Source organism: Mus musculus, chromosome 9 (genome assembly GCF_000001635.26).
Source record: "Mus musculus strain C57BL/6J chromosome 9, GRCm38.p6 C57BL/6J".
In the NCBI taxonomy this organism is placed as follows: Eukaryota; Metazoa; Chordata; class Mammalia; order Rodentia; family Muridae; genus Mus; species Mus musculus.
In genome coordinates this window covers 64173254-64191997 of record NC_000075.6, presented here as the reverse complement: position 1 = coordinate 64191997, position 18744 = coordinate 64173254, and the positions used below count along the sequence as shown (strand labels likewise).

The following is an 18744-nucleotide window of genomic DNA, read 5'->3' as shown; positions in this document are numbered from 1 at the left end:
ACCTGAGATTCAGGATCCCCACAGTGCTTAAGTCTCAGAGTGGGGAACTCATGATAAGCCTCTCGTGTGTCTGAGACATGCTACTTATATGTGAAGGTCAGGGGCCAGACTGGGCAGAGCAGGAACCACAAGCGGCCAGGACCTGACTCTGCGGATGCTGCCGGCTGAGACAGGGTCCAGGGAAAATGGAGCAGTGAGGAGAGGTCAGAGCTGTAATGCATGGAGGCCAGAGGAACTCTTTTAACTTTGAGGTGTCAGAGTAGGGGACACCAGAAGGTAAAAGCACCGAAGCCGCCCTGGGGGCCTGTCTAGAGCAAGAACTAACCATCCATCTCCCCCGTAGCCTGAGAGACTCCAGGGGACTCACTACTCTGTGCAGTCGGACATCTGGAGCATGGGGCTCTCTCTGGTGGAGATGGCAGTTGGGAGATACCCCATTCCTCCTCCTGATGCCAAGGAGCTGGAGCTACTGTTTGGATGCCATGTGGAAGGAGACGCAGCCGAAACACCACCCAGGCCAAGGACCCCTGGGAGGCCTCTCAGCTGTGAGTGAGGACTGGGAGGCAGGGGTGGTGGTGGGTGAGTCTACCCTTTGACTCATAGTGACAAGTAGCCTCTTATCTGTATCTATAAAGTATTTTCTTTTTCTTCTTTATAAATCTGCAGCATATGGAATGGACAGCCGACCTCCCATGGCAATTTTTGAGTTGTTGGATTACATTGTCAATGAGGTAAGTGCTGCCAGGTTTCCTTGACCTTCTGCATAAGACAGTAAGTAGAGGGCTGGAGAGTTTACTGCTGCTAGATTGCTCAGCAGTTAAGAGCACTGACTGCCCTACCAGAGGTCTTGTGTTCAATTCCCAGCAACCACATGGTGGCTCATAACCATATATGCTGAGATCTGATACCCTTTTCTGGTGTGTCTAAAGAAAGCTACAGTGGGCTGGTGAGATGGCTCAGCGGTTAAGAGCACTGACTGCTCTTCCAAAGGTCTTGAGTTCAAATCCCAGCAACCACATGGTGGCTCACAACCATCCGTAATGAGATCTGACTCCCTCTTCTGGAGTGTCTGAAGACAGCTACAGTGTACTTACATATGATAAATAAATAAATCTTTTAAAAAAATTTAAAAACAGAAAGCTACAGTATTCATATAAATAATTTTTAAAACAAGTAAAAGAAAGCAAGAAGAAGGTGGTGGTGGCATGCACTTTTAATCCCAGCACTTGGGAGGCAGAGGCAGATGGATCTCTGAGTTCAAGGCCAGCTTGATCTACAGAGTGAGTTCCAGGACAGACATGCTACACTGAAGACACCCTGTCTTGAAAAAAAAAAAAAAAAAAAACAAAACAAAACAAAAAAGTAAGTAGTTATGGGCTGTGGGGATAGATTAGTGGTTCAGCATAGTGGCTACTCTTGCAGAGAACCTGGGTTCCATTCCCAGCACTCATACGACAGTTCACAATCATCTGTAACTCCAGGTCCTAGGAATCTGACACCCTCCTCTGTGGGCACGGCATGAATGTGATGCATAGACCAACATTTGGGCAGAAAACCTATACACAAAATAAAATGGGGGGAAAAAACAAGAAAAAGGAAAAACGGCTTGGGGGAAAAACAACCCACTAGTTATTGTGTGTGGTGTGCACCTGTAATCCCAATACTTAGAGTGAGACTGGAGAGTTCCAAGCCTGAGGTAGGCCTGTACTACATAGTAAGATCCCTGTCTCAGAAAGGGAGGTGGGAGGGGAAACTGTGGTTGAGTTGTTCATATGGTGTGGTCCTCAGGGTGCCTGAGCTTTGCTCTTGGAATTGTCAGCTCAGAGTCCCTTCTTCTTTTCCCAAGATGAGGAGCCTCCCGTTCACTACTGATGTCTGCCTGTCTCCATTTACTAGGCTGTCTAATGCATGTGCAGACATCTGAGCACAGGAGGTGCGAGGCAGAGTAAGTGGGATGGATCGGAGATGGAAGAGCAGGAGCCCCTAGTCCCCATGATAGCTAGGAGTGGTGGGTGGAGAACTGCAACATACAGACTTGGATTATTATTTTATGTGCTGTTAAACAGTTGTAAGTGACTATAGAAAGAGATGAGGAAGCCAGGCGTGGTGGCGCATGCCTTTAATCCCAGCACTTGGGAGGCAGAGGCAGACGAATTTCTGAGTTCGAGGCCAGCCTGATCTACAGAGTGAGTTCCAGGATAGCCAGGACTATACAGAGAAATCCTGTCTCGGGGGAAAAAAAAAAAGAAAGAAAGAGATGAGGAATATCCATGATCAATTTCTGTGAAAAACAGCAAATTACTTTTGGATTACTTCCTGCAATCCCAACACCTGGCAGGCCAAGGGGGAATTCCATGATTTCTAGGCTGGCCTGCACTGTAGAATGAGACTGTTTCAGAGTAAGTGGGGGAGGGGGATCTTTTTTAATGTATATGCCTATTGTAGGTGATTAAAAATTTCAAACTCTTGGATGATTTTACTATGAAGAACCAGACCACTTGTGAAATTATGTATAAGTAAGTTTACATTAAGGAAGGGTAAGACTCACTGAAGTGTAGGTTGGGCAGTACAGGGACGTGAGAAGGAGCCCACTGGGCCAGCATGCTGCCCTGCAGCAGGAGCAGCCTTGGCAGTTGAGAAGGGGTGAGTGCTGACATGTTTCAGAGGCAGCACTGTGCTGTGGACTGGGCTCAGATCAGGCCATCACCCATCCTTGATTCAAAACATTTAAACATCCTTGTATACTCCTCTGAAAACAGACCCTTAAAAGCACAAGTGGGTCTATTGCTTGTCACGAACCTAACAGGGAATATCCTGGTCACCACAGAGGTTATAAATCAGTGAGTGCTTTTCTGCCCATCACGGAGCTGTTTCCTTCTCTACTGTGTGCAGAGCACTGTGCGAAGCAGCAGAGAGGGACAAGGCAGAGCAGTGCAGGCTTGGGTTCATCAGTGCAGGGTGGGCCATCTGTCCTCTGCCTGCTGAAACCTATATGGCTCTGGGAGGGAGGTCCGTGAGAGGCTGCCTGGACCACCTCCTGTACAGCTCTGCACACTGCTTTGCCCACAGTGCTCACAGTCTGTTCTCACTCTGTTCTTAAAGCCAGCTGAGGTGGGGAAACTGTCTCTGTCCTCTTTACATAGGTAAGGAAACTGAAGCTCCAGGATGGGCAGTAGCCGGCATCTTTTCCCCAGTGCTTTCACCTGCCTCTTTCCGTTCCCTGATGCCAAGAGCCTTTGCTAGCACCCAGTCCTTTCTTGCCTGTCCCCTCCTGCTCAGGAGGAACAGACACTGTCCTTCTGGAAGCCAGCTGTTTCCTCTTGAATATTCCACACAACCTCAGCAGTTCTCTGGGTGGGGCTTGTCCTACAGGATTGGGCCACTGTTCTACAATCTGGTTCGCAGCTGACCTCAAACTGACTAAGACGTCAGGGTGAGAGGGAGGGCTTGCTGGGCTTTTTAGTAAGGGGCTTGTGTTTTGTTTTTTCTGCAGTTTTGGGAATCAGACCTATGCCTCCTGCATGCTATGGAAGCTCTGCCACTGAACTGAGCATTCCTGCAGTACCACTGCTTGTTCCATTTGTTTTAGATCGGGTCTCATTTTGTAGCCTAGAGTAGTCTCAAATGCCTCAGCCTCCCCAAGTGCTGGGACGAGAAGCAGGCACCACCCAATTCAGAGATCTATCTACCTCTGCCTCTGGAATGCTTGGGCTGGTATTTCATTAGAGCAGCGACATCTTAGGTACTGGCACAGGTCATGTAAACTAACAGGTTTCCTGGAGGTACTCTCAGGATCCTCGTGCTGCATCATCCACACTCAGCCTCTGTAGTTAATGTTTTATTAACCTCTGACTCTCCAGGGTTCAGCAAGGGGGGTTGTGGCTGGGAGTACCATGAGGAGTATCTCCTGGTTTGGGCATCCCTGTAGCTTCTGTTGTTGGTAACTGCTAGTGGCATTTCCAGGTCAGCCAGCACTCTTACACTACACTTCCTGTACACCTGAGTACCTACACTCAGAGGGTCCAGAGCTAAAACACAGCCTTCTATAGGAGAGTGAACAGGCTGAGGGGAATAGGTTTGTTCTGTCAGAGTGGTAGAATACTTGAAGTACTCCCAATAAGGTGAGCCAGGAGGAGTTAGAGGTCCCAAGCCACTTTCCTGGAACTGATGAGGGCAGCAGAGGCCAGAGGCAAGGTGGGTGTGATGGAGAGGTGATGGAGCAGGAATCAAGAGTTTCTCACATGTTGACATGTTTGCAGCCTCCTCCAAAACTGCCCAGTGGAGTATTCAGTCTGGAGTTTCAGGATTTTGTGAATAAATGGTAAGTTTGTACCATGTTCTAAGACTCCACCCCCCTCCCCCTGCCCTTACCCTATCCCCTATTAACCTTGGCTGCTGCCATACCTCATATCCCTTGTGATGCTGGGACTCGTGACTATCTGATTCTGGGTGCCACTCTCCCCTGAATTTCAGGGACCATCCTGTTGCTTTCTGACCTTGATTTAGCTCAGCAAGACTTTTGTGTGTTTGGCGTAATGATGGTGTGCCTATAATGGGGGGTGATTGCAGGCACTGGCCCTCAGCCTTCATAAGAGGCAGGCAGACAAACATAAGCAGGGACTGGGAAGTAGCACTCCTAACATTATTTATCTTCTTTTCAGCTTAATAAAGAACCCTGCAGAGAGAGCAGATCTGAAGCAGCTCATGGTGAGTCTTACAGAGCCTGTTTGTTCATCTGAGCCATTTTTCTGCTCATTCCCACTCCTTATACTTCAGTCAGGTTTAGGGTTTCACAGTGCCAGGGATCAAACTCCTCTGTCCTGTGGGTTTCAGGGGCACCTGCGATGCAGTCAGGGAGGGACTTCCCCGCAGCCTTAGTTCTGACTAGTTCACCTCACATATCCAGTATCCTGAGTTACTCTCCAACTGGTTCTAGTTTGATGGCAGTGACACACACGTGGTACTGTAATGTCCAGACAAGGCCATGCCCTGTGTAGCCTTGAGTGTAGTGTACTTTCTAACAAGTTGCCCAGGGCCTCACAGCTTCTCTGTTTGGCAGAGGGGGTCTCTGGGCTGCAGCTGGCCTACTTGCTGCTCAAGAGTGAGCACTAGAGGCATCTTCTGCGCGGTCCCCAGGCCACCTCGCTTTTCCTTCTTGGCCATTTTTAACAGAATCCCCTTTCCTTGTTTCCTGCACAGGTACATGCTTTCATCAAAAGATCTGACGCCGAGGAGGTAGACTTCGCAGGCTGGCTCTGCTCCACCATTGGGCTTAACCAGCCCAGCACACCAACCCACGCTGCCAGCATCTGAGCCTTTAGGAAGCAGCAAAGAGGAATTCTCTGCCCAGTGGCATGCCATGTTGCTTTCAGGCCTCTCCCATGCTTGTCTATGTTCAGACGTGCATCTCATCTGTGACAAAGGATGAAGAACACAGCATGTGCCAAATTGTACTTGTGTCATTTTTAATATCATTGTCTTTATCACTATGGTTACTCCCCTAAGTGGATTGGCTTTGTGCTTGGGGCTATTTGTCTGTTCATCAAACACATGCCAGGCTGAACTACAGTGAAACCCTAGTGACCTGGGTGGTCGTTCTTACTGATGTTTGCACTGCTGTTCATCGTGACTCACTAGCTGGCTGCCTGTATTGTCAGGATTCTCGGACCTTGGTACTTCACTCTTGCTGGTGACCTCTCAGTCTGAGAGGGAGCCTTGTGAGACCCTTCACAGGCAGTGCATGCATGGAAAGCATGCTTTGCTGCTACTGAAATGAGCATCAGAACGTGTACGTCATGGTATTTTTATTTTTTGCTTTTGGTATAGAACTCAGCAATTCCCATCAAAAAAACCTAAGCAGAGCCCATCACTGCCATGATAGCTGGGCTTCAGTCTGTCTACTGTGGTGATTTTTAGACTTCTGGTTGTATTTCTATATTTATTTTTAAATATACAGTGTGGGATACTTAGTGGTGTGTGTCTCTAAGTTTGGATTAGTGTTTCTAAATTGGTGGTTATTTTGAATGTCACAAATGGATTAAAGCATCAATGTATCAAGAGTTCTATCTTTCTTCCAGTCTAAGTACCAATGCTATTGTAAACAACGTGTATAGTGCCTACAAATTGTATGAAACCCCTTTTAACCACTTTAATCAAGATGTTTATCAAATCTAATCTCTTATTCTAATAAAAATACTATCAAGTTAAAATAAAAGGGACAAGAGATTTCTGCTTTTGTGGCACACCTTTCAATTTCTCTAGACTACAAGAAATGAAATGATTGTAGTGGTTTAACTAGATATGACCCCCATAGACTCATGTGTTTGAATGCTTGGCCCATAGGGAGTGGTACTTGTTGGAGGAAATTTGCCACGGTGGGGTGGGGGTGAGTTTTGAGGTCTCTCATATGCCTAGGCTATGCCCAGTGAAGAACACAACCTCTGGGTCAAGATGTAGAAGTCCTGGCTCCTTCAGTACTGTGTCTGCCTGCATGATGCCATGCTTCCCACGATAATGGACTAGACCTCTTAAACTAAGCCAGCCCCAATTAAATGTTTTCTCTTATAAGAGTTGCTATGGTCATGGTGTCTCTTCACAGCAATGAAAATCCTAAGAATGATTTAGCCAGAGACTGGAAAAACAGGAACACAGCTAGAAGACACAAATACTATACTGTCTTATGGGTGTTTCTGTTGCTGATATATGAACACTCTGACCAAAAGCAGAGAAGAAGGGGCTTATTTCAGCTTACGGCTTGGCTACCATCCACAGAACAACAGGAACCTAGAGACAGAAACTGAAGCAGGAGGCCATGGAGGGACCCTGTTTGCAGACTCTTTCTTATACTACCCTGGGGTGGCACTGCTCACAGTAAGCTGGGCCCTCCCATGTCAACCGTTCATTTAAGAAAATGTACAAGTTTGCTCACAGGCCAATCTGATATGGGCAGTTTCCCAATTTAGGTTTCTTCTGAAATTACTCTAGCTTGTGTTGACATAAAAACTAGCCAAAAATGCCATTAGGAAGAGTATACTTGACTTTAATCCAGTACTTGGGAGGCAGGATTGGGTGGATCTGAGTTTGAGGCTGGCCTTATCTGTATAGTGAATTCTAAGACAGCCCAGAGTGTGTGGAGAGACCTTGTCTCAAAAGAAACAAAAGATAGAAAACTAGGCAAAGCGCACACACTGACCAGATCTGTGCAGTGTGCTAATGGGGCTCCTGTAATTTCAATCTTTGTACCAACTCTTCTTATGCGCAACTTTAACAGCGATTCCTACCACCTTCCCAGGACCTGTGAATGAGTAGTCTCTACACCAGAGAACAACTGTAGGTGGGCATCTAACACCCTGGCCAAAGCAACTGTGGGAGGAAAGGGATAACTTGGCTTACATATCCTGAATCACAGTTTACTGAAATAAACCAAGGCAGGCAGGCATTCAAACTCAGTGAACCCAGAAGCTGATGCAAAAGGCAATGGAGGAATGCTGCTTAGTGGTTTAAGTATAGCACCACTTCCCACCTCAATAAGAAAATGCCCTACAGGCTTGCCTAAAGCCCAATCTTAAAGAGGCAGCTTCTCAGTGACGATTCCTCCTTTCAGATGACTTTGTCAAGGTGACCTAAAGCTAGCACAGAGGTGTTGGGAACCTGCCTGGGCAAAGAACATTCCTCAGTTTATGTAGCAGTAAGGCCTGCCTGCACTTCAAGCCATGCTCTCAAGAGGTCCATGTTGGTGTGAGAGCCTTCATGTTGGTCTGGTCAGTCTGCTGTATTCTGCTAGGAAATGGTTTCACTATTACAATTAGCGACACCTTCTCAGTGATGGCCTTGTCATGCTTTGAGGTGGCTGTAAAGTCAGAAAAACAAGATGCAGAGCCTATGAATATTATTTGTAAGTACTGTTGCTGGGCAGTGGTGGCGCACACCTTTAATCCCAGTACTTGGGAGGCATAGGCAGGCAGATTTCTGAGTTCAAGGCCAGCCTGGTCTACATAGTGAGTTCCAGGACAGCCAGGACTACACAGGGAAACCCTGTCTCCAAAAACCAAAAAAAAAAAAAAAAAGGGCTATACTCTGCTTGTGTGGGAGCATGTGTAAATACATGTACATAAATCTTAAGCTCTCAAAGCTGGAGTTACAAATGTTTCTGGGGTACCCAGTTTCTAGTGTGCTGGTATCCAAACTGTTCCACATAATAGCACAACAGTACTCCCCCACCCCCTGAGACAGGGTTTCTCTGTGTAGCCTTGGCTGTCCTGGAACTCACTATGTAGACCAGGCTGGCCTCGAACTCAGAAATCCACCTGCCTCTACCTCCCAAGTGCTGGGATTAAAGGCATGCACCACTGCTGCCCAGCGCGGAGTATATCCTTAAAACACCAGCAGCAGTCATGCACAGGTGACATGATTCTCTGGACTTGTTGCCAAGCCTGACAACCTAAGTACAATCTTTGTAACTCACATGGTGAAAGAGGAACCAACTTCTTCCAACTTCCATATGCACATAGTGGTACACATGTCCACACATACATACATGTGCACGCAAGATAAGGCCATTTCATCAATATTCCTTGGTTTCTTTTTTTTTTTTTTTCTTTTTGGTTTTTCGAGACAGGGTTTCTCTGTGCAGCCCTGGCTGTCCTGGAACTCACTCTGTAGACCAGGCTGGCCTCGAACTCAGAAATCCACTTGCCTCTGCCTCCCAAGTGCTGGGATTAAAGACATGTGCCACCACCCCCGGCTCTCGGCTCTCCTTGGTTTCTTTAGAATAGTGTATATACTGTGTTGTCAGCACAGGGGTGTATATGATGTATTTGGTGTGTGTTGAGGTGTGCTGATGGCCAGAGGTTGCTGGCAGTTCTCTTTTTTTCTGTATAAATTTTTTGAGACAGGTTCTAAGTAGTCCTGGCTGTCCTGGAACTTGCTGTGTGGACCGTCACACCTGACATTCTGCCTCTCATCACATCCCATGTGACTGCCCCTGGTAATGACTGAAATTAGGTCAATTTGTATAGTGTTTGTCTTTTTCAGAAGAGAGATGGAATAGAGTTACTAATTGATCTCACTTAGCCTAATACTCTAGTGGTTACACCATGGTAAGACCTTTCATTGTGCTTTGTTTTCATTCTCCTCCAGGCTGGCTTCACAGCAGATGTCAATCTCTCTTGCTAGAGCATCCCAAAGCTTGGGAATGCAGGTATGTAAATGCCAAAGTTGGCTAAAACTCTGTATGATCTTTTACATAATGATCAGATGTTATCTACTTTTCCCCATTCCTCTGGTAGTAAAATTGAACTGATTTATATATTGTAGCAGAAAAAAATCAAAACAAAATTTTTATTTTTGCAGCTTGCTATTTAATCCCTTTTCTTGTGTGCTGGGATTGAGATGTGCTGGGCCTCTATGCCATTATAACTGTTCTCTTCAGACAGGTCTCTGAGTGAATCAGAACTCACTGGTTTGGCTAGACAGGCTGGCCAGTGTGCTTCTGGGATCTGTTGTTCTTCCTATCCCCAGTGCTGGGGTTACAGGCATGTGACACTCTATGTTTTTACACAGATTCTGGGGCTCCAAACTCAGCTCTTCATATTTGAATATAGATACTTTATGGGCTGAGCCTCTTCCATTCATAAGTTTATCTTTCACATAGGCCCTGCAAGATGACTTTGAAGAGATGAAGCACCCAAGACTTAGTTTGTATAACTACCCTGCCCTTGATCCCCCTTTACGAATCAGATTCTTCCTCCTCCTCTTCCTCCTCCTCTTCCTCCTCCTCTTCTTCCATAGGGCTCCTTGTGCTCAGCTTCAGTGTAGTCTGATTTATTGTCACTTCGTTGTCTACATGTAGGGACATCTGTGCAAAATAACAGCATTAGAATTACTGTAGAATAACAGCATTAGAATTAAGCCTCAAAACAGCAAATTCTTTTTTTTTTTAAATATTTATTTATTTATTATATGTTAGTACACTGTAGCTGTCTTCAGACACTCCAGAAGAGGGCATCAGATTTCATTAGGGATGGTTGTGAGCCACCATGTGGTTGCTGGGATTTGAACTCGGGACCTTCGGAAGAGCAGTCGGCACTCTTAACCACAGAGCCATCTCGCCAGCCCAGCAAATTCTTTTTAAAATCAAATCTCATCATGAGTTGGAGAAATGATTAGCAGTTAAAGTACTTGTTGCCTGCAAGGTGATGGTGGTGCACACGTCTAATCCCAGCACTCAGGAGACAGAGGCCAGCTTGGCCTACAAAGTGAGTTTTAGGATAGCCAGGGCTATACAGAGAAACCCTGTCTAGAAAAAACAAAACAAACAAAAGAGTACTTGTTTCTTTTCCAAAAAGATCCAAGTTTGAGTACTAATACCCATGCTGGATAGCTACAAGCCCCAACTCTAGGGTGTCTGATGTTCAATGGAGACGAACTTGCATTCACACACACCTATAAAAATATCTTTAAAGTTCAATTTTAGGTTCATCTTTTTATGACTTTCCTCTTTCTCGTTTCTCCCATTCCTGGAAAGCGGTGAGAATAAGTCCTTCATGTTTACTATGATCTTAACTTACCTACCATGCTCTTTTAGAAATCATCAGTAAAGTAACTGTGTAGGCTACATAGCTTATAAAGAATTCTCAAAGCACGGTATATTCAGGAACACTGTATTGGCTCTGTTGAAGGCAGTTGGTAAGCGTGAGTAGGGTAATACCTGCACCTCATCCTTAGCTTTGTACTTGAAGCCACACTTAACAGAGCAGCGACCATGACATAGTCCTAAAGAGAGCAGAGTTTCTAAACAGGATACGAGTGCACATGCCTGTAATCCCAGGAGGAGAGAAGAACATACGGTGGCTAGCCTGGGTACAAAAGACACTGCTTCAACAGAAGCCCCACCACAAACACACAACAACCACTGCTAGCTTGTTGGGGTTCCTTTGAGTAGCTGGAAAGGATGGAGTAATCTGAGACCTGGGTAGGCGAGGCATATTGGTGTACACTAGAAGAGTAGAGGCTGCCTAAACTTGACAAAGTATAAAAGATAAGCTATTGTCTGGATGATTAATATAGATTAGCTAATTACTGAACTACAAATTATGAGGGGCTGGAGATGCAGCTCACTGGTAGCGTACTTGCTATTGTCTGGATGATTAATATAGATTAGCTAATTACTGAACTACAAATTATGAGGGGCTGGAGATGCAGCTCACTGGTAGCGTACTTGCTTACCTTGTATGAAGTCCTAGGTTCAGTGTACAATAAATTCGCCCAGGCCCCCAAATATTTGAATGGTACTTCCCAGAGTCCTTTGGACTTGGTAATAATGTGCCATACAGCATTTGCCTGCCCAAAGAGCTCGGGCACAATGGGACTCTACACTCTCTCTGGAAGTCTGTACTTGACTAAACTTACATCACATAACTGTTCAGGTGCAGGCTGAGAAGACAGTGTCTCGGTCCTTCCTCGAGAATTTATCATGGATTGAAGGGCTAATTCTTCAACCTAGGAAAGAAAAGTCAAAGATATTTATTTCACTGAGTATTCTGCTGGGTTACTATAGTGAGTGAATTCCACTAGATGCCATATAGGTTGGCATCCCTGAACTGCTCTAGAAGGGGAGGGCAGCTTTACCTCCTCACCCCTTTCTTTCCCTATGAAGAGGTTCTTTGTAACACTGGCAGTCCTACAACTCAGTAGACCAAGCTGGCCTTGAATTTACAGATATCTACTTGCTTCTGCCTCCAAAGTGCTGGGATTAAAGGCAAGTGCCACTACACTAAGGTTAGAAATGTGGGAGGCAAGGGGATCATAAGTTTAAAACTAACCTGAGCTACACACTAGGTTCAAAGCATGCTTGGGTTACACAGGCGAGACCACTTCTCCCCTCCCTCACCCCAGGAGACAGCTGGTTCCACAGACACAGATGGATGTCCTATGATTGAGCTTGTCTACTCATTAATGAGAAAGTAAAGGCAGAATGTTAAAAAATGCACGTGTTTCCTGGTGCACCAGGGTAACTGCGTTTGGGAGGTCATCTTCAACACACGATCATGTACTTGTAAGAGGTTCTGTTGCAATAAGGGTGGGCAGTTTATAAATGCCCTGAGAAAAACTGCATATCGTTTTTTTACCACAAGTATACAAGTTCAGTTTATAAAGGGCTCCTCTAATCCTCATGTCACTTACATTTAAAGATCTTGCCCATGAGTGCTGACCAGGGATTACCATGATCATTTCACAGGGACCAAATTACCCCTATGTCTAGGACGTGATCAAAGCGCACCTAAATCTGCATCCGAGTCATTCTCTGTTCCCAGAAGAGTTACTGGGAACTCAAGCGGACAAGTTTCTTTCCCAGACTTCATTCGCGCCTCAAGCGGGTCTGAGATTCAGTACTAGCATGACAACACTAAAGCCCCCTCTAGTGCATATAAACAGCAGTAACCCGTGAGCCGGCGTGCTGGGTCGGGGTAGATGCGGGCTCAGGAGCTAAACCTGCTCAACACCTAGCGGCCTGGAGCTGTACCGCCGCGCTCCGTCGACGTCCCGAGGGGCTAGAGCTGGAAAGCTGTACGCTCACCTTGAGGCGGTTCAGTTGGTCGTGTAGAGCCGCCTTTAGACGCAGCAGGGTTTCCTCCTCCTTGCGGAGCTCCTGCAGTCGACTCAACATCCCCTTCCACTTCCTTAGGGCGCTGCCTTCTACTAGGCGCGCGGTGATGACGTCACCGCCGACTGCGGAGACCAGCGCCGGGCTGAGGGCTTACTTTCTCGTAGCTGTTTTCTGAAGGGCCAGTAGGGGCTTAGCTCCCACGATCTGAAAACAAAGTGGAATCCCAAAGAGCATGGAGATTCTTCAGTCCCTTGGTAATCCCTCACAGTAAATTGGCCCCACAGGCTTTAGGATAGCATTCATCTCAGCACCCTGTCACCTACTTTCCAAGTGACTTTAATCTCTGCAAAGGCTACTTATGCAGGCAGGAACCAAAATACCCAAAATACCTAAGCCTAGTAAGGACAGGAATGCTACTAACCTTTAGGAACTGCCTTGTCTCAGGGAGTGTTTTTACCCACGCTCATCATTATCTGCTAGCAGTTTTAACATCAAGGCAAGAGGAAACGATGATAATTCTAGGATGATCAGACTGATTCATACAAAGAACACTGCACCTCTACAGACACAGTGGCCATAGCTGTGGTGGTCCCGCCATTCCCTTTTACCATCATAGGCCCTCTAGTGGCTACCATAACTACACACTATTCATAGGACTTGGCCCCTAGCTATTTATCCCAAGTTCAGTTTATAAAGTAGACTACCATGTGGAACAAAGCAGCCTAGAGAATGAAATTTTATTTAAAAAATTTTGTTCTATAATTCTGATGACCTAAGTTTGACCATGAAGTCTCACATCTTGCCACTTGTTCTTCAAAAGGTTAATTTCAAGGGGCTTGGAAACATCCACAATTTAAGAGTCACACAAGGGTTTGTCACCACATGTTTGATTTATTGAAATATGCGGTCTCTACTTGCTCTCTGGAATTTAACAATTTTTAATAGTTTATGCAGCTGGCTTCTTTTCTTCTGTAGTAGGCTTCTTCTCTGCTGGTTTCTTGGCAACCACCTTTTTCCCTGCAGGCTTCTGCTTCTTGGCATCCACCTTCTTTCCTTTCTTGCCTACCGCTGGCTTCTTGTCTGCAGTCCCCTTCTCTGGAACAACCTTCTCGGATTTGGTTGCCAGTGCAGTAGCTGCTGCTTCCAGCTTTTTCACACGAAGTTTGTGCTGCAACAAAAACAAATAGAAAATTAAGAATCTTATCTTCAATGAGCGCATCGTGGTTCACATCTTTAACCCCAGTACCTGGGGAGGTAGAAACAAGTGTGTGTGGTTGGGGGGGGGGGGGGCGCCAGCGTCTTCATAGTAAGTTCCTGTCTTGGAAGGGGGCAATCTAATAAAAAAAAAAAATTGACACGCCAAACTGACTTACATTTCTGGCCTGGCGAAGAATGGTATTCCTGCGCATAGTCTTGGCGTAAGGGTTCAGCTTCAACATGATTCTCAGGTTCTTCAGTGGATTCTTCTTCAAGACTCTGCGATGAATCTTCTTGCTATCAAGAGGTAGCATTCATTAATCAACATGTATCCCTTTAATAGTCAAGGGGTCGTATCAAGTGTTAGACCTTAAGTTTTAAAACTCTACCGTGGTGCTCGGAGGGCTCTTTGGATTTCTGGGCTTTTCAAGATTCTGCTAAGGTCGGTGTTCATCATCTTGTGCATGGGCAGGCTGGGGGGAAGGAAGAGAGAAGTCCAAAGTCTCATTCTCTAACTGAACACAAAGCAGTACAAATTTTAATTTAAATGTTTCAACTCTCCAGATACAGAATAAACCTTTACATCTTCATTTAATAATCACAGGTGAGGCACATCCAAACAATGGAAAACGCAAACAAAATGTGAATGCAGAACTTATGGAGGATGTTAGTGCACACATTAGTCATTGACGTGTAATAAATAAGGGAAAACTCACTTATAGTTACTCTTGAGGGAAGCAGCCTTCCGCCAAGTGCCATACAGCTCATCCAACTTCCGGAAAGCACTCTCCGTCCAGATGCAGAAACGGCCCACATGCCCACCAGGAGCCAGTTTCAAAATGTTCAGCTTGCTTACATTAAGCAGAGTAATACCTTTAAGAGGAAGCAGAATCAGGAAGCCTGCATGCCCAACAGGAGAAATACAACTTCTATGGCTCCTCAAGCTACCTAGGGCACTTAGAAGCTCAAGCCATCATGGCTGGCGTAGCTCACTCACGTAGGACTCAGAACTTCCACAATATCATGTTATTTCAGAAACACGGACCATGAAGTGGAATTTCATCATAACCAAGCTAAGTGAGCCTGCACAGAATAGGCAGTTAAACCACGTGCAAGGATTTACCAGGGATGTTGCGGAAGGCCTTGATGATACCATTATCTTCATTATAGATGATGCAGGGCCCCCTGCGCTGGATCCGCCGTCGGTTTCTCATTTTGCCCTTGCCAGCTCTCATTCTCTGAGAGGCATAGACCTATAAAGTAAGTAGCTTTAGTATTCTGATCAAGACTTCCCACATCCTCAATCTTAGCAAAACGAAAAACTGTCTCAGCAGGCAAAGCAACTTTCAGCAGCCACACCTGACACTTTTATCCATGAAATTCACAACTTTCTGTTACCATTTCAAGTCTCAAATCTCAGTTAAAGTTTTGAGCTGCTCAGCAATAATTTTCGTCAACCTTCTGATTCAGCTTACTGACAGCAGGCAACTGTCACTGAAAACAGAGTAAGACGCAAATTACAACATCATTGCAAGCCCAAAAGCCCTTTCTGTACCCCCCCCAAAAGACAGCAAGACTTCTCTCCAATGTATTTACAGCCAGGCAGTGGTGGCACACACCTTTAATCCCAGAACTCAGGAGGCAGAGGCAGGCAGATTTCTTGAGTTTGAGGCCAGCCTGGTCTACAGAGTGAGTTCCAGGACAGCCAAGGCTACACAGAGAAACCCTGTCTCGAAACACCAAAAAAGTATTTACATGTCCATCTTCCTTTAAATACTACAAAACGCCATCTACACTGGATAGGTTACCTATAGGGAACTTGGGTTAACGCAACCACCCCTATCTTTGCTACTTTGGCTCTTTGAAAGGAAGTTTCTATATCCAATAAAAACTGAAGCCACCCACCCATTAAACCTCAACTTATCCTTTGAATCCAAATCTGCCAGTATGGAAGATCAGTGTATATGGTGAGCTTACCTTTTTGATGTCATTCCAAGCTTTGAGTTTCTTGAGCAGCTGAACAGCCTCCTTGGTCTTCTTGTAACCTTCAACCTTATCTTCAACCACCAGCGGCAGCTCAGGAACCTCCTCAATACGATGACCTAACAAAACCAATTTAATACTTAACAGCAAAGTCTCATCTTTCCCCCCAGAAACACTGTTCCAGAACTCAAAAGATACTGTCTCTGCTTTCAGTGGCAGATGTCTCACTTTGCACCACACCTCAAAATAAACCATCATGCAATTTGCGCCAAATCAGAATTTCCACTAATATCATGCGTTTCAGAAACACGGACCATTAAGTGGAATTTCATCATTTTGACAGTCAAGAACATTATAAGAATGTGATAAGAGCCTACTATGTTGATGTAAGCATAAGTGACTTTAGCAGGCAGAGAGAAACAGAATTCATGAAAGCAATTTACTTAGGTACAAGTTAAAACTAAATGTCACATATCAAAGCATCAGACCTTTAGACATCACCAAAGCTGGTAAGGCCGAGGCAGCCAGGGCAGAACAGATGGCATATCGTTTTTGGGTTGTATTCACTCTGCGGTGCCAACGACGCCAGGTTTTGGTTGGTGCAAACATGCGTCCCCCACGACACATCTGTTTTCTTTGTCAAGAATTAACATCTTTTTCAAATTTAGAAAATTAACAAGATTACTACTTGCTCAGTAACAATGTTCGTCAACCTTCTGAACCAGCATACTGACAGCAGGCAACTGTCGCTGTGAACAGAGTAAGACGCAAATTACGACATCACTGCAAGTTCCCAGCCAAACATCTCCAGATTTTTGTCTAGAGAGACTCTAGTATGTTTAAACATGATTCAAATATTAATTAGCCTAAGTCCAGTTGGTCAGTTGCCAAGAGCACTAATCAAGGATACATTTCCAAAGGCACCCTGGCCAGATCGGTGGGTCCCACCACCTCGAACTCTTGGAATTCGAGCCACAGCTCTGCCAGTACCCCAAGACTCAGCACTGGTCTGATGACCTAAAATTGGGAAGAACAAAAGGTTTAGGAACTAACTCATAACAAACCCATGACTTAAAACTAATGCATGATAAAGGCAGTATCAGAATAGCCAAGGAAAATCATGTAGTTCAGAAACACGGACCAATGGAATCTCATCATTTACTGCAAAGGAGCCCTGGAAAGTATATAACCATGATGACGAATGCAAATCCATACCTGCCAATTCACTGACGGCATAGGGCTGTCTGTTGTTTTTCCTCAAGTTGGTGTGAACGAAGTTCACAATATCTGGTCGAATGGGAGCTTTGAACACAGCTGGCAAAGTGACATTCTTGCCAGATGACTCTCCCTTTTCGGAGTACACCGATATGAGGGGACGGGCACAAGCCTTGGAAGGAATAAAAAAAGTAACTAAAACAGAGGAAGTACCATCTCCTGTATTTGAAACCTAGATTTTAAAGCCCACATTATTAGTACTTGCAAACAGATATGACTCCCTGGGGACTAGGAAGGCAGGTGTTAACTGTGTGAGACAGGAAATACAATGCCAATAAAACCATATAATGTTATAATAATAATAATGGATTCACTTAAAAATAATCAAGAGTACTTATATTGACAACATTGGAGACACATTCATCCCATAATTAAATGTCAAGAGCTTGATATCTGGAGACAAATATGTAAATACAGAAGTAAAAGTCCCAATATTTGAGGCCATATACAGGCCAATCTGTGGAATCAGTTTGAGGCAAGTATTGCTTTGCAGGAGACCCCAAATTCAAGCAACACAGTAAACCACCACTGGGTTTATCATTTCAATAGTTTTACAGCAAAAGGACAACCTGAAAATCTATCAATTTTAATGAGAAACAAACTTGGAAGCAACATTATAAAAACTGTTCATAGATACTGTTTAATGAGGACATGTTAAATTAATTCTACCCTCACCAACTTCAGCAAAGCTGGCCTGCTCATTTATCCAATGTTCCAGACCCCTTCAAATTCAGAAACGTTTTGATACTCTGAAAGACTCTTAACTGAGGATTCCACCAGCACTTAGGTCTGACCTATTTCCCATGTGCCCTTCCAGATACTATACCATCTCTTCTACTATACCCCCCTTTAAGTCGTCTCACAATAGGACAACCTATCTAGTCGGTTTAACGATGAATCTAACAGTCTCCAAATTACTGTGGTCAGAACAACCTTAATCCATCTACAGATAAACATTCGTGGTAAAACAATATACTAATTACTACTGAAAACTCGCTTAAGATTCAAAGGTCTAGATTACATCATATAAAGTAACGAAGACATGCATTTCCAGAAATTGTCTTAAAGAGGTGAAGGCAATCTTCCTGGAAAGCATAAATTCAGATATCCTTCAGCCCTTTTCTTTGAAGACAATTTCTCCGGACTGAAAGCACATGACCCGCCACGGCCTGTGCGGAGTTGTCATCGGACGATCTCGAACCCCTGACAAGTCTCTGGCATCAAAACGCTCGGCTTCCAGCAACCCTGCTTAGAACTAAGCAAAGCTTAGAACTAAGAAAAGCTAAGATCCCAAAGGTTCCTCTACCATCCACCTGGCGCTGTTGCCCACGTTGCCTCTAAGATGGCTGCCTCAGCGCCCACAACTCAGCTCCGGCCAGAAAAGGTGCTAGGTTTCCTTTCCCTCGTCTCCTCTCTGCAGATTCCATGTTCTGAACCTTCGCCCTCCTCTATAGCCGCCCCCCAGACCAGGGGGAAGCCCAGTGTAGAAGACCTCCACTCACCATGACGGGGAGAGGAGAAGGCCACGCTCCTCTCTACCCGGCTGCTCCCACAGGAAAAGGAAAGACTTGTCACTTGTACTCTATATATCCTTCCACTCGTCTTCCGCATCCTGCCCCTTATCAAAATCAAATTAGAGACACGATCTATCTTTCTGCTACATGTAAAAATTTCAAAAGGTA

The 18744-nt window shown here is 45.2% G+C and overlaps 3 protein-coding genes and 5 non-coding genes across 9 annotated transcripts in view; 1 reads left to right on the top strand and 7 right to left on the bottom strand.

The window, feature by feature from the left end:
• Map2k1 (mitogen-activated protein kinase kinase 1) overlaps positions 1-6229 on the top strand; it is a 67837-nt gene extending 61608 nt beyond the window's left edge. Inside the window, exons 7-11 of one of the 2 annotated variants that reach the window (NM_008927.4) lie at positions 344-545; positions 667-731; positions 4260-4321; positions 4662-4707; positions 5200-6229. In NM_008927.4, coding sequence (NP_032953.1) covers positions 344-545; positions 667-731; positions 4260-4321; positions 4662-4707; positions 5200-5313 — 489 coding nt within the window. In that variant the 3' untranslated portion in view covers positions 5314-6229. The remainder of the gene's footprint in view (positions 1-343; positions 546-666; positions 732-4259; positions 4322-4661; positions 4708-5199) is intronic. The other variant, XM_006511196.4, reaches the window with a different exon arrangement.
• Positions 6230-9309: 3080 nt separating this feature from the next.
• Snapc5 (small nuclear RNA activating complex, polypeptide 5) lies at positions 9310-12701 on the bottom strand. Its single transcript, NM_183316.2, has 3 exons — positions 12578-12701; positions 11410-11499; positions 9310-9856 (listed from the first exon to the last, which is right to left on the bottom strand). Exons 1-3 carry the CDS (start codon positions 12665-12667, stop codon positions 9728-9730), a joined length of 309 nt encoding a protein of 102 aa, NP_899139.2. The 5' UTR covers positions 12668-12701; the 3' UTR covers positions 9310-9727.
• A 734-nt stretch (positions 12702-13435) lies between these two features.
• Rpl4 (ribosomal protein L4) lies at positions 13436-18611 on the bottom strand. The gene is made up of 10 exons (NM_024212.4): positions 18565-18611; positions 17003-17174; positions 16698-16804; positions 16276-16414; positions 15782-15906; positions 14928-15057; positions 14521-14677; positions 14194-14277; positions 13981-14101; positions 13436-13775 (listed from the first exon to the last, which is right to left on the bottom strand). The coding sequence occupies exons 1-10, from the start codon at positions 18565-18567 to the stop codon at positions 13554-13556; spliced, it is 1260 nt and encodes a 419-aa protein (NP_077174.1). The 5' UTR covers positions 18568-18611; the 3' UTR covers positions 13436-13553.
• On the bottom strand, positions 14805-14875 carry LOC115487261. The gene has a single exon (XR_003948447.1). It is a non-coding gene; the product is annotated as a small nucleolar RNA SNORD18 (small nucleolar RNA).
• On the bottom strand, positions 15239-15337 carry Gm23136. The gene has a single exon (XR_003948449.1). It is a non-coding gene; the product is annotated as a small nucleolar RNA SNORD16 (small nucleolar RNA).
• On the bottom strand, positions 16057-16127 carry Gm22571. Its single transcript, XR_003948446.1, has one exon. It is a non-coding gene; the product is annotated as a small nucleolar RNA SNORD18 (small nucleolar RNA).
• On the bottom strand, positions 16476-16566 carry Snord16a (small nucleolar RNA, C/D box 16A). The gene has a single exon (NR_028548.1). It is a non-coding gene; the product is annotated as a small nucleolar RNA, C/D box 16A (small nucleolar RNA).
• Positions 16883-16950, bottom strand: Gm23344. Its single transcript, XR_003948448.1, has one exon. It is a non-coding gene; the product is annotated as a small nucleolar RNA SNORD18 (small nucleolar RNA).
• Positions 18612-18744: the final 133 nt, after the last annotated feature.